At 40.1% G+C, this 15018-nt stretch overlaps 1 protein-coding gene across 3 annotated transcripts in view; it reads right to left on the bottom strand.

Annotated features, from left to right (window-relative positions):
- The window catches only part of kdm4c (lysine (K)-specific demethylase 4C), a 68808-nt gene extending 54152 nt beyond the window's left edge, over positions 1-14656 (bottom strand). For 2 of the 3 annotated variants that reach the window (XM_034189364.1, XM_034189365.1), the window contains exons 1-7: positions 14513-14656; positions 13405-13580; positions 12970-13084; positions 9778-9971; positions 3393-3442; positions 2955-3058; positions 4-141 (exon numbers count right to left, since the gene is read on the bottom strand). In XM_034189364.1, the coding sequence (XP_034045255.1) occupies positions 4-141; positions 2955-3058; positions 3393-3442; positions 9778-9971; positions 12970-13084; positions 13405-13580; positions 14513-14656 (921 nt within the window). Of the gene's footprint in view, positions 1-3; positions 142-2954; positions 3059-3390; positions 3443-9777; positions 9972-12969; positions 13085-13404; positions 13581-14512 lie in introns of those variants that run through there. The other variant, XR_004565452.1, reaches the window with a different exon arrangement.
- Positions 14657-15018: the final 362 nt, after the last annotated feature.

Here is a 15018-nt window from a genome sequence, read left to right as displayed (position 1 = left end):
TACCTGGGTGGCCACTTTGCCATAGTCTATCCAACGCAGAGTGGCAAAGTTGGTGGACTCAGCACAATTGAAACCATGATTAAAGCCAGCATGGTAGCCGTAAGGAAAAGTGATCATGAACTCGCCAGCCTCCTGAGTAATCTAACGATTTAAGGGGAAGAGAAAGAGAAAAAGAGGAAGGCGTGAGTGGGGTGGCTACATCTCACTTTGAGATATATATATATATATATATACACACATATATATATATATATATACACATACATACACACTCAACAAAAATATAAACGCAACACTTCTGGTTTTGCTCCCATTTTGTATGAGATGAACTCAAAGATCTAAAACTTTTTCCACATACACAATATCACCATTTCCCTCAAAGATTGTTCACAAACCAGTCTAAATCTGTGATAGTGCGCACTTCTCCTTTGCTGAGATAATCCATCCCACCTCACAGGTGTGCCATATCAAGATGCTGATTAGACACCATGATTAGTTCACAGGTGTGCCTTAGACTGCCCACAATAAACACTCATCTGTCCAGTTAAAAAAAGGCTCTTGCTTATTTTCCCCCTTGCTGTGACTTCTTTGGGCAGGTATGAACATAGCAATCACACTCTGGTGTGGCCCAAAACAACCAGACAGATATCCTTGAGAGGAGGTTCCTAATGAATTCTGGGGCTGTTCACTTGTGGTGACTGCGCAAGCTGAATCAACAGACCAAATAATTAAATGAAATGTGAGTAAAGCATGCTACATATTTTATTTTACTATAAAAAGACACCACAGAATGACCCTCTGTTTGAGGTGGAGTGCAAATGCACATAAATCATGTTTTTCTCCACATGAACACAGTAGCATAGGTTGTGAAAAGGCACAAACGTAAAGCGCTGCATAAAGTGAGCTACTTATGCAAAACAGTTGAAGAGTTTTCACCTGTCTGCAATAGAGTGCCATATTTAAAAAAAATAATAAACAGTATTTTCTGGAGTATAAGTCACACCAGAGTATAACTGACAGTGGTCCAAAAATGCCTCTTTAAGAGAAGGGGAAAAAAAAGAATACAAGTCACACCGGAGTATAAATCACATTTATCACTTCATGCAAGAAGAAGCAAGATGGATTAAAATCACTGTATTATTCATTTATAAATGCACACGCAGTGTAAAGGAGAGCAGCTAATGAGCTAATCAATGTCACTATATAAACGCACCATGCAATGAAATGTTTGAAAACCCGGTACATCATTTATATATTTACAACATAAACATTGCTTTGCCACTGGAAGCTAAGAGCTAATTAATGCTCTTGTTACAAGCACAAACTGCATCTTTAAGCGATTGAACATATGATCATATGTGAGGTGAACATACGATGTAATTTAAATGCCATTTAAATTCCTTTTTAGTACATTTATAAAATAAACTCACCATTAATTTTCTTCTTGTTAAAAGAGCTGTCCTTGCACTTTCAAATAAGGTTTCTTCCAAACAGAAAAAAAGTACATCTTCATTCAAAAGTGTGGTCTTCCAGTAAAAAACACAGGGTATTTCTTCCGAACAAAGAACGTTTTTTGTTGTTGTTGTTTTTCCCCCCTTTCGCGATCTTATTCTGGTGGTTCCTTTTTTCCACAAGCCCTTCCTGAAGAAAGGCATCTTGGGGCAGATTTAGCCCCACAATAATTTTGGATGAGAAGCGGGGCACAGCTCACGACATGGCTGCGGGAGCAATGAATTGCCCCGTCGCCCTCCCCACTCTCCCACCGGCTGAAGTACAGACCGGCAGGCTGCTTCACGGGTGGTTTTTCCCTCTGATCACAAAACGGAGTCCCATAGCTGAGAAGCTCCATGGAAAGAGCCTGGTGCCCATCTGGAGGACAGACTTTTTATTTGAGTCTCTTTCCAGAGCACATTCAGCTGTTTGACACTTTTACTCTACTTTAATTAACGGTAGATTATTACACAGACTTCTGACACACTTTTTGAGACAAGCGCTGATCTCTGCTGGATTCTATGTGAAACATCTCCCAAAGTGACAGAGCAGTCCAACGCAAACTTACTGTAAGTTCAGTTTTAAATCAGCTCACAGCACATTTATCCATTTCCTGTTCGCATCATTACTCTGCTGTGGAAATGAATGTTTGTTCGTTTGCACCGCAACAGCATGCACGCGCGCACACACACACACGCCTGTTCATTTGTGCGCGTGCACACACACACACACACACACATGAATGCCCGTTCCTGTGTTTTTACAGCACAGTTCTTTGTGTCATTAGACAGCATTCTTTGCTATTTGATAAAGACAATTATTTCCTTGAAGCTTGCATGACTGCTAATTGTATTTTAACTAGAGCCCGACATGAGGGAAAGCTCAAAACAGTAACGCCATGTCGATCGCTCATTTAAAGAACACTTCAAGTGTGACCTGACTTTGTTTTCAATGCATGCTGAAAGTAACCAAGGCCTCTCTTAAAAAGGCAGTTTAATGGTGTGTTTCTCATTTCAAGTGTAAAGAAAACTTGTGGCTGCGAATTGTGATTTTTTTTTTTCCCGTATATAAGTCACATTGGGCTATTAGTTGCAGGGCCTCTCAAAATAGCTAAAAAACACCCTACTTATACTACGGAAAACAAAACCCTTTCTGGAAAAACAGCAAATGCTGTGATAACACAGCCCTTTTGACCAATGAGGAAACAGAGTGCTTACATGTGGTTGGTAGTTTTCAACACAATGCTTTATATGATGTTTTTGTGTAAATTTGTTGTGTATTTAATTGTAACTATACGTATATTTAAGTTGTTGAAATATTGTTCGAGTTGCATTCAAATTTTCCTTCACAACAAAAAAGCCATTATACAAAATAGTTTATCATTGGCATAGCGAAAAAGAAATAACCAAAACTTAACCCTAGAAAGGAAGACAGTCACTTTGTAAAGGAAAATCAAAACCTACCTTATCAAAGGGGATTCCATACTTCTTCAGTATGGAAGGGGAGATTAAAGTCATCTTGTGACGAAGAAAAGCCTCACATCCTTTGAAGCTATTTGGAAAGAAACCTGAGACAGACGGACACACGCACACACCAAAAACAAACAGTGTCAGAATAATAAATAAATACAAACAAAATTATATGTTGGTTTTATTTCTTAAACTAAATTGTTAAAACAGTAGCAGTATTTTGAAACATTTTATGGCATATTAGGGCTGGGTAATTATGTGCCATAAAAAGGTTTTGAAGCAACAAACCACATTAGCAGCTGATTTCACTGATGAGCTCCTGCCCTCAACTGAAAGAGGTGATGATCAGTGAAAACCACAATGGAGGCAATGGGACCGTTAGCTCTGCATGGCAATTACCTCCCTTTACAAAGCGTGTGGTATAATAAATACCTGTAGCCAGACGCTCCAGTCTTTTCCCATGTTCCGGTGGGATGGCATACCTGTTAGAAAGAGAAGCAGGCATATGGAACTGTACACCATTTATCTTTGTCTGACAGATGCTCACATCTTTTCAGGAGGGACCATTATAACTTTGACACTACCATCAAGTTGTACATAAATGAGCATCTGTATAGACATTGGTCAACTTTTATGACCATATTGTTACAACATACAGAAAAGATGTAATGTCTCATTTAAGATCATTTAGACCTTCGCAAAATCTGACTGCTATGAAGAGTTCAGGCAGTCTTTTCAAGTTAAATTATTGTCAGCTGCCATTTTTAAGGAGCACACATTGTGTTTATTTATTTTTTTTTAATCAAATCTTCTTCGAAACTTAACACTTGTCAGTGGGATATCTCAAAATGACATGAGCCAATTTCAGTAAAATGTGGTTTAAAAACTAAATAACTTGTAGTAAGTAGAGGTAAACCTCGTTAACGTGCTTTCATGCAAATCACGTTTCGGCCTTACTTGCAGGCGATTTGTGGACCCCGAGAATTTAGAGTACTGCATAAAAGATAGTTTTGATTTGAGTGTTTTTGGGAGGAATCGTCAGTGCGGCTGATTCTGGACGATGATTTCGTCTTCCTCCTCCGGCTGCTGCATGTCAGCGATAAGGGCGGACGATTATGTGCGGATGTTTCTGGACAATTCAAAGTTTTTGGATGAGACTCTTTAGATCCTTACTGTCGGTTCACATTGGGCTGGAATTTACACACGTGGCTGCCACAGTTTCGATCATCCCGAATCATCCGCCATCATCGCAGACATCATGGTCCGTTTTTGTAGACCTCAACTTGCACACACTAATGAAGTTTACCTGTACTGCAATAACTGATTAATTCCAGATAACTGATTCAAAGTGAGCAATTAGAGAACAACTGGAATGGAATAAGAACTTAATGTAACTAAGACCTAATAATTTAATGTCTTTGATTCACTACCATCGCATTTGTACTCTAGCAAACCCAGCAAGTCCACCAGCATTTCTACTCACTCAGAGACAGAAACAGAGAACTGTTGGACTTCTGCAGATGTAAGCGCTCTCCGAGTGCTCTCTGGATATCACTGGAATAGTAGAGCGAATGGAAAACCCAGATTTTGGTTTTCCTTTCAGCTCTCAAGGTGCTCAACAGTGTTTTTCAGGAGACTTCAGTTTTTGCTGAGGTTCAGTGAAAATGATGTGGTTTGTCTTCTCTTGACAAATCAGGAACCAATCACATAACAACACAGCGACTTCTTTTCATCATTCAGTTTTTGAAAAGTAACAATAAAAAACACCCGATGCTTCTATTTTGTTGAACAGTGTACCTCTTCCTCTATCACTACTGAGACAACTTAAACTATTCCTAAAGACCCCAGCAGGAAACCCAAAGAATGACAGAATTCCCTCAAGATTTGGCGAGGCATTTCATTTGACAAGCCCAATCTGCCCTCAGGTCTGTGGCATTTCTATCAACATATCACCTGTCAGCTTAAAAGAACAGTAAGAGACAGGGTGAGAAGAAGCGGCAACCTGAGGTAGAGGTGTCATGGGAAATTGGCAGGCAGAGGATTGAGATGACGGGAGACGGCTGCATTTTTAAGCTGCTCCCCTCCAGCGACAATATGTCAAAATGGCAGCAACATGAAAAGGTATGCAACCCTGTGTGCAGTTCATGATAACCGCATGCATATGTGTGGGTATTTGATCCACTCGGGAATGCTTTGTGAGTGTGTGCATCACTGAGGGGCTGCGACACTGATCCCTGTGGAGTTGCAGAGCTCAACGTTCTAATGAGCAGACCTCACTCCACAGCAAGAGGGAGAGTGAATTGGAGCATGTCAGACTAACAAAGAAATGAAATGCAAACTCCATTTGGATCTGCGTTTAGTCTCTATCATTTCTTACACACCATCACTTCAACCTGTGCTTCGAAGACTCGGCTGTGCAAGTTTCAAGAAAGACCTCAACACTGCTACAATTCCCATTCTGTGACCGACTTCATTATGTTATTGTGTGCCCTGGTAAAAACAATCTTTTCTATAAAATTCTGATTCAACATTCTGGCAGATTTTACAGTAGCACATACTCTTAATTTCAAGTACATTATACATTGAGTCGTGATAGGTTAGTAGAATCCCTTAAAGTAATATATATTTCTGTAGTTATACAAGCAATTTGATACAATCAACAGATTAAGCCTCAGTCCCACAGAGTGAAGAAGGAGTGAAGAAGGAGCCACGCACCCTGTTTTTTTGTATCGTGAGCTATCGTGGCATTATAGTGGCTGAGAGTGGCTCTTAGAGGCATTATCTTCAGTTAACGAGGCTCCTCTCTGAGCGTGGCGCTAATTTCAAGATGTTCAAAATTTAGCAACAACAGCGTGGCGCAGTTTGTGTTCGAGTTACTGCGACGGCTTAGAGGCATTTGCGTGGTGCTTACGAGTCTGCAAAAAGTCCATTATCCGTGCGCCTGGCACCTTCGCAGGACCTGAGAGGCTATTTTTGGAACAGCTCCTCCTCTTGCGCACACAATTGCACCTGCTCTGTGCGCTGGACTCTATATACTTTGTAGTGGATTAATCATTTTCTGCCAAACCTTGGATGGTGAAAACACTTCTAATCACTTCTGGCATCACAGAGGACTGTTTCATCTGGACACTTTTTTCCTCTCTTTCCTGCTCCATGTGGGATGTATTTTGAGCAGCTTAAGGTAATTATTTTTAATGTTTTTTTATAGCTTGATAAAACAGTTCCTTGCTATAAAAGTATGTCTGTATGTTGATGTCTGTTGTAGGTAAAAGTATGTTGATTTAATATCTTGTTAATGGATCACTGTGTGTGCACACTGAGGCAGTAGTGACTCCTCATCACTCTTCAAACGAGCATTTAGGCAGAACGCCAGCTCAAAAAAGAGTGATATTTCAGTCAATATTGGACGAACACAAAGTTAAAATTTGGGTGACTGCGTGAAAGTGGATGTGTGTTTAAAGCCATGGAAGATAATAACTCCAGTGGAGCAGCTAAGAGCAGGAGCTGTGCGGACCGACTTTGAAGACATAACACAAAGTTAAAAGTTGTATCATGGTGACTTGTAAGCTGCGGAAGAAATAAAGAAATATATATATTGAAAATGATCCACTGGTGTATATAATAAAACGGCCACCTCATTCAGTATGCAGAACGGCACCGCGCGCAAAAGAGCGCTTTTGCAGAAATAAACAGACAAACACAAAGTCAAAAGTGGAATCACGTTGTAAAAATGATTGTGCTTAAATCCAGGGAAAAAATAAAGCCAGCAAGCCACGGATGGAAAGGAAGCCAGAAAGAGCAGAGGCGGCTGTCCATGAAAGGACAACAGCAGCGCACGTGCAGAAGAGCGATTTTGCAGAAATAAACGGACAAACAAAGTTTTGTGTGTTTAAAGGCGCAAAAAAAACAAAAAAAAACAGCTAGAGAGCCGCAGAGCCAGTGAGGAGCACAGAGGCGGCTCTCCAGGAACCCCTGGTTCGGGTCTAGCTGGTCTGGTGCATTACAGGTGGACTGCAGCCTGGCGCACAGTGCACAACTGCGGAACTGTGATGGAGTGTCTATTTTTGGACTGCTTTAAAAAAAAAAAAAAAAAAAAGGGACATCTTTAAATGCTGCTGTGAATCTGTGAATTGAAAACCCACACTTTGAAGGGACCAGGTGTGGGAGGGCTGGAGGTTTGGCCCAAACTCATGCCTAAATGTGAGCCAACATGGCGTTATCATGGTGCTATCATGGCTTAGTGTGGCTGATGCGAGCCATTCGAGGCTGTAATGACAGGTCGGTCGTGGCTCACTAGAGGCTGCTACGCGGCACATGCGGGGTACAGAGAGGCACATAGAGGCACCTTCATAGTGGATACGCGTTAAGATGAAAACGTGGGTCATTCTTCAAATAATCACCACACACCCATGCGTGGCTCCTTCTTCAGCCTTCATTATTCGGTGGGACCGAGGCTTTACTACTTTGGAGTTTGAAGACACCCTGTATGCTCAAATTATATAGCTGTTTGATGTTACTCACCATAATGTTATTAAATTCTTTATTCAGAAGGGTTATTTGACTCATCCTTGTCATTAAAATAAATAATATCAGTTGGTGTCCTCTAATATCCAGAAGGTATCAGCACAACTGTATATTACATTTACTATATTTTCCTAACCATATATCGCATTAGAGTATTAGTCATATCTGTCCAAAAATGTGTCATGAAGAGGAAAAAACCTAAGTCACATCAGTCTACAAGTTGCATTTATTTTTGAACCATGGTGCTACTGCTTCACTCAAGAACAAAAATTTAATTTAAACTGGCGCATTATTGTATATAATGTAAAGGCCGCGTTAGTGAGCAGAAGCAAATAAGCCAAATAATGTTACAAAACAAGGCACATAGAACATGAGCATAAACTGCTTTGTGTCCTGAATGATGAAAAAAAAAAAAAAATCAAGGAGCTAAATGTTTGCATGTCTACCTCACTAAATGTACATTTAATTTTTATTATTATTTTTTTATACACTGAAATTTTTGTGTGCGTATTTTATGTGTTTTTATGAGCCCATTGTTGAAGTTTATTATAAAATTTTTTTTAAAACATTTCACTGGTCAAAAAAAAAAAAACAAAAAAAAAAACATTCGTTTCTATATCTCAAAAACATGACGTAATTGGCAAAAAACTAACACCAGATTCGGATTCATCGCCCCCAAATTACCCAAGATCTGTTGAAAAACTCCTTGCAATAAAAACTGTGTTGACCAGTGTTATCATGAGCTTTACCTTAGCCTAGCCACTGTCCTTTTTCTGGCTGCCCCACTAAGTGTAAATAAGTCAAGTGCCAAGAAGTATGAATGTTATTCTTTCTTTATTCAAGAGCATTGTATTCAGTTTGAGAATATCATTTATTAATTTCTTTCGTTTTCGAAGACCCACCATGCCCCCTCATGCAGATCTTCTTCCTGTTGTTTAACAGCAACAGCCATCCAGCTTAATGGGGCATTATCGCCACCTAGTACTCAAATGAGCCAAACAAAACTACCAAAGTAGACACAGCAATCTCAGTTTCCCAGAAAGACAACCTCAGTTCCAATGAAGTTGGGACGTTGTGTGAAATGTAAATGAAACAGAATACAATGATTTGCAAATCCTCTTCAACCTATATTCAATTGAATATGTCACAGAGACAAGCTATTTAATGTTCAAACTGATAAGACTTTTTTGTTTTTGTGCAAATATCTGCTCATTTTGAAATGAATGTCTGCAACACGTTTCAAAAAAGCTGGGACAGGGGCAACAAAAGACTGGGAAAGTTGATGAATGCTCAAAGAACACCTGTTTGGAACATTCCATAGGTGAACAGGTTAATTGGAAACAGGTGAGTGTCATGATTGGGTATAAAAGGAGCATCCGCAAAAGGCTCAGCCGTTCACAAGCAAAGATGGGACGAGGATCACCACCTTGTGAACAACTGCGTGAAAAAAAAAGAAAAAAAAAAGTCTAACAATTTAAGAACAATGTTTATCAACGTTCAATTGCAAGGAATTCAGGGATTCCATCATCTGCAGTCCATAATATAATCAGAAGATTCAGAGAATCTGGAAAACTTTCTACACATAAGCGGCAAGGCCGAAAACCAACACTGAATGCTCGTGACCTTTGATCCCTCAGACGGCATTGCATTAAAAGCCAACATCATTGTGTAAAGGATCTTACCGCGTGGGCGCAAAATATGACAACGGAGACCCTGGACTGTTGAACTGAAGTCGTACATCAAGCAAGAACGGGAAAGAATTCCACTGACAAAGCTTCAACAATTAGTGTCCTCAATTCCCAAACGCTTATTGAGTGTTGTTAAAAGGAAAGGTGATGTAACACAGTGGTAAACATACCACTGTCCCAGCTTTTTTGAAACATGTTGCAGGCATCCATTTCAAAATGAGCAAATATTTGCACAAAAACAAAGTTTATTAGTTTGAACATTAAATATCTTGTCTTTGTGGTGTATTCAATTGAATATAGGTTGAAGAGGATTTGCAAATCATTGTATTCTGTTTTTACACAACATCCCAACTTCATTGGAATTGGGGTTGTATACTGGTTCGGCAAAAAAGGAAGAACATCCATGAATATCTGGAAAACTATCATTTCTGTATTTAAAGGTGACTGTCAGCTCAGTGTCTGTATGTGCACTCAAACCCTAGATTGCCTGGAAGCACCTGTGAATGCTTGCAGGGAGTTACAGCTATAGTTTTAAGGGTTATTTTATTGGGTTGTATCACTCTGCATCTGTCCCTGTCTGTACCCAAACCCCATTCCACACTAACCAGGACTTAGGCTCTCCAAAGTGGAGGTAGTTGATACTGTACAGGTCCATATCCTCGGTGTGCCAAGAGAAGGTGGTCTTCCACATGCCAAAGTACAGATATGGTGTGTTGACCCCCTGGATAGATACACCGCAGTCCTCCTCAATTACATCCAAGATGGAGTTCAGGTGGCCAATGTTCCACTCCTCTACATCCTGAAAGATTAAATATGATTAACACTACTTAGATATGTTTATAAATGTCCACACCAAACTGTGCAAGAATGTTTTAGAGTGGGGGGAACATTACAATAATAGAAGGTAATATCAGATCAAATATTCCTTTATTAGCCCTATATGGGGAAATAAATGAGTATCTGACAACTTGAGCAGGCAATTGGACAAAGTGCCTATTACTGTAATACTGATGTGTGAAGATTATTAAGGTCAAGGTCAGGTCAGGTTTATTTATAAAGCACATTTACAAAAAGTCAACACTGCCCCAAAGTGCTGTACAATAAAAGGAATTAAAATTACATTTAGTTAAATACAAGAGCAAAATAAATCAACAAGACAATAAAAGATGTGGCAGTATTCACCTCATCTTGTGTTAAAAGCCAGTGCAAAAACATGTGTCTTTAAAAGAGTCTTAAAAGAGTCAATTGAAGGAGCCAGTCAGACATTTAATGGCAGAGAGTTCCAGAGCTTGGGCCCCGCAACAGCAAAGGCTCTGTCTCCCCTGGTCTTCAGCTTAGACCTGGGACAGACCAGTAAACTCTGGTCCGCGGAGTGGAGGGCTCTTCCTGGAGTGTGCAATGACAGCATATCAGATAAATAGAATGGGGCTTGACCGTGAATTGATTTAAAAACAAGCAACAAAATCTTAAAATCAATTCTAAAAGCAACAGGTAACCAGTGCAGTGAAGATAAAACAGGAGAAATGTGTTGGTGCCGTTTGGCTCCAGTGAGCAGACGCGCAGCTGCATTTTGCACCATCTGGAGGCGATGCAGAGACGACTGATTAAGACCAACTATTAAGGGGGTCTGCAGAGGATTGCCGCAGGAAAGTTTTATAAGCTTAAGCATGTACTCTCTATAATGAATGAATGAGTCCATCCCCTCCAGACTGATTTTTAGTTATGTGTTAACAATCAATCAATCCTGAAACTTTTGTACTCCTCCAAATTAGGACGTATAATAAAGAAAAACTTTTTTGATGCACCACTTCAATCAAAACAACAATTTTGTTTTTCCTACTATCCATTAGACACATCTGTCACCTGCTGGATAGTTGGTGGATGATGGATTGGTTGTGCAGACTAAGACAGAGCAACCTTGCTATCCAGGACCCAAAGCACTGCACATTTTTCATTTCTCTCTCCTCTAACTACACATAATGAGCCAAATCAGGTGCATTTCATGGATCACACAGCTCCTGATTGGCTGAACCCACCTGACTGAGCTGATCTGGTCTGAGAAGATCAGGATCAAATAGAAAACATGCAGTAGTTTGGGTGCAAAGGACCAGGATTGTGGAACAGTGAAGCCCCCGTCACACATAGCAAGAATGTGGAGGAAACATTCCGACACGGCAAATATTGCCATAATCCGACACAGTCGGGAGGAAGAGGCCTGGTCAGCCATGGTCCGAATGCATCCGGACTGCCTCATGGACAACTGCAGGATGCAACCCAAACATATTTCAGACAACAGTCAGATGACACAGACTGCTGTCAGACGACACCGACACTGGAGCTGTCACTCACTCACTCACCCACGCAATCAAATCTCTGCTTGTCCTCACATTCCCAGCGCTAAACTGACCCCTCATCAGCGTGTCTTACAAGACGGAGTGAGCGTGGGTACGTGCGTACAACAGGTGATCCGAGTGAAGAGTGTGTATGTGTCCACTCACCTGCGCATGTGTGTTAACAATGGCTGAGCCACGTGTGCCTGCGTGTGTAGAACAGGTGATCAAAGCAGTGTGCAAGTGTGCGGCTGAAATGTTTGCTCAGCTGCGTGTATATGTATTCATAAACGCTGTACCAGCCACTCCACGTGTGCACGCGAGCACAAGAGCTGTCCATCCAGAAAGCGCACAAACAGGTTGACAGCTGTCAGTGACCACCTGCTGTTAGTCTGGTGAAAAGTCCCTTCAGGTGTTTGATCAGTATATACTTGCATTGCTAGATTTTATTTGTCCGGCTGGACTCCATAACGGCTGTTGTACTGTATTGGCAGTGCACCAACTTCCCACATGTGCGCAACTTTCAGATGCAGTCAGTGGACTTTCTCTTTTCTTAAACTCTTTTTTGTGGCCATTTCACTTGATATGCATATTAACATAACTGTAGTTGGATTATCATTGTGGGACGGAGCTTCACGTGGGATTTATTCATACCAGAGGTGGATTATGTATTTGTCATCTGATTGATGTTGCCAGCACACAGCGCAGCCGGGTGAAAGGGACTTGGCCAGCTGTCTGCGCTGCGGAACGTGAGGTACATATTTAGTTATGTTGTCTTGTGCTGGGCAAGCATTTCCACATCATACCTGCTACAGATTTAGGAGGAGTACCTGTAATAATACGTGCATTACAGTGGTGACATCCCGTTCAGCTGCACCGAGCCTCTGACGCGCGCGCAGTGCCACATACACGTTATTACATAACATTTCCTTCACCCTCCCTGGCCGGGGTCCAATGGAGGTGGAAAACGTGGCACAGCATTTCGGCAGGCTTTGCTGTGACCGACTGATCTCAGGACTCAATCAACCATGATCAGATTGTTTCAGATGCTGTTTTGATGCCATCAGAATATGTAAATTGCGGTCATATGGTCGTCAGATTATACATGGACTGCCATTAGATAGGTGTCCCATCTCGATGACGCCCGGAGAGTTTTCAACACGTGCATTACACTCGGGGCCGCCGGCCGATTTTGACCAACTGTGGTGACTTCCACAGATGTCTGTCATAACGTTTTGAAACTGAAATCCGATACTTTTTGGATGTGCACCAATTCATAAGTCTGACGCCACTCTGTGTGATTCCGGCTATGTGTGACGGGGGTATTAGCTAGAGAACTAAAAATGCGAAAATGAATGAAATTTAAAACTAGCAAGATTAGACAATGAGAGTGAAAAACAAAACAAAAAAATCCAAGGGTGAAAAGAGGAAAAACTCAAACATAAAAAAAAGAAATGGATCATCTACCTCATCATAGAGGCTGCCACTGACATCAGCACCATATATGGGTGAGACAAAAGTGAGGTTCTTCCAGTATTTCCTCTCAAGATCTTCATAGTTCAGATAGCGAGGGGTACAATACCTGCAGGAGGAAGAGAAATGTTAGAACACTCTTAGTATATAATATATTCCTGATACATTACACAACCCAAGCATAGCTGTCTTTCTGTCATCAAGTTTACCATTTAACCACTAAACTACATATGGCTTTTCTCCAGCCAAAAAACTGTTTAACACTGGTACATTTTTAAAGTACAAAAGTCACATATTCAGTGGAAACAAACATTCACATGATCACAGCGCCACTTTAACTCTTGGATGTATTTATGGAGCATTTCCTTTTCACATCATCAAATCAATCAGAAACTGAAAGCAAAGGAACAAGTTGCCCATAATACTTACATGTCACTGTTAGCGAGTCGCCTGAACTCCTGCACACTCAGAGGCTTCTTCTGGATATTGTACTGAGTGAACAATCCTGACTGGCCAGCCACCATCTGCTGGATGGGGGCAGGAATCATTAGATCGTCTATATCGTCGTAGGTATGACGAGGTTTCCAGCCTTTCGGAGGGATCACCTGAGAGTCAAAAGAAAAAGTAAAGCATTGCTGTAAATAAAGAAATAAAATAAGTTTGTTCGAATTGCTCCTTCCAATCAGCATTTCATCAGTTACAATCAGCACAAGTTTGCGTCAAACTTAAATAATTGGCCATCTGTGTTTTCGTACATAAAAACTAATACCACAATGTTTTTACTCCTGACTAAATAAAACTTTCTTCTTGTTTTTCAGCTGCCAAAGTGAGTAGCAATTTTCAGCTCTCTTAAAAAGGTATATTGGGAGACTTTCTGCAAACTGAAGCTGTAAAGTCTACTGTACACATTTTCCTTATCAAGTACGGTAAAATGTATTTTCCAGCTTGTCAAAAAAAAAAAAAAAAAAAAATATATATATATATATATATATATATATATATATATATATATATATATATATATATATATATATATATATATATATATATATATATATAATGACACATATTAACATGAAAGAATGCTTAAGAAATCTTTTAGAAAGCAACTACCATATTTTCTGGAGTATACGTTGCAGGGTTATTTAGTTTTTTTACCAGTGTGAGAAGTCCTGTGACTTGTATTCTGGTGCGACTTACATACCAAAATAAATAAATGGATAAATAAAAACAACAATAATCAGGAATTCATTATTGTTAGTATTATTATTATCATCATCATCCTCACCCATTTACATAGGGCTTTCCCAGGAATCCAATAATAAAAGAATAAATGCCAAAAATAAGAGCTGGTCACACACACAAAAAGGTGGAACTTATACGCCAGAAAATATAATAATATCAAAGTAAAAACATTTCCTATTCTATATTTTCTTGATTAAATTCTTCTTTTATAAGGAGATAAGATTTGACTGATGAACTGGGGTGATGATAAATCCTTTCATTTATACGAAGACACAAACACACCACTGCCTACCTTAGCCAGGCCTGCACGATGTGCACCCTGAGACTCCATATAAACCAGGTACTGGTTGAAGTCCTTGAAATCCTCCATGGTTGGCCTGAAGGTCATAATCTTGCAGGTGGGGTTTGCAGGGGTACCCACCTCTGCTCCCGCCATCCTGCTGGCTCACCAAATATATCCTAAGAAGAAGAAGAAGAAAAAAAGTGGCTTTCAAATACTAATACTACTATTCCAGTAGACAGGAAATGTAATTAAAAAGATACAATTTCCTTCAATTTTCCACAAAAATTAGAAAATTTAATTTGTGCTGAAATCTAGTCATGACAAAGGACTTTTAAAATGTATGTTAGCCGTGCTACACATAGAACACTTACACTTCTTGCATACGCAATTATTGAGAGTGGGTTGGGAGGAGGCACAAAAGGTAACCTTAAGAATCGGCAGTTTTAAAACTGTTCCAAATACAGATTCTGTAATGGGACCAATGGAATAATCACTGATTATTGAACAGTCAATAA

The sequence above is a fragment of the Thalassophryne amazonica genome, chromosome 15 (genome assembly GCF_902500255.1).
Source record: "Thalassophryne amazonica chromosome 15, fThaAma1.1, whole genome shotgun sequence".
In the NCBI taxonomy this organism is placed as follows: Eukaryota; Metazoa; Chordata; class Actinopteri; order Batrachoidiformes; family Batrachoididae; genus Thalassophryne; species Thalassophryne amazonica.
Note: the sequence above shows the minus strand (reverse complement) of the source record. Positions and strands in the feature narration are given on the sequence as shown.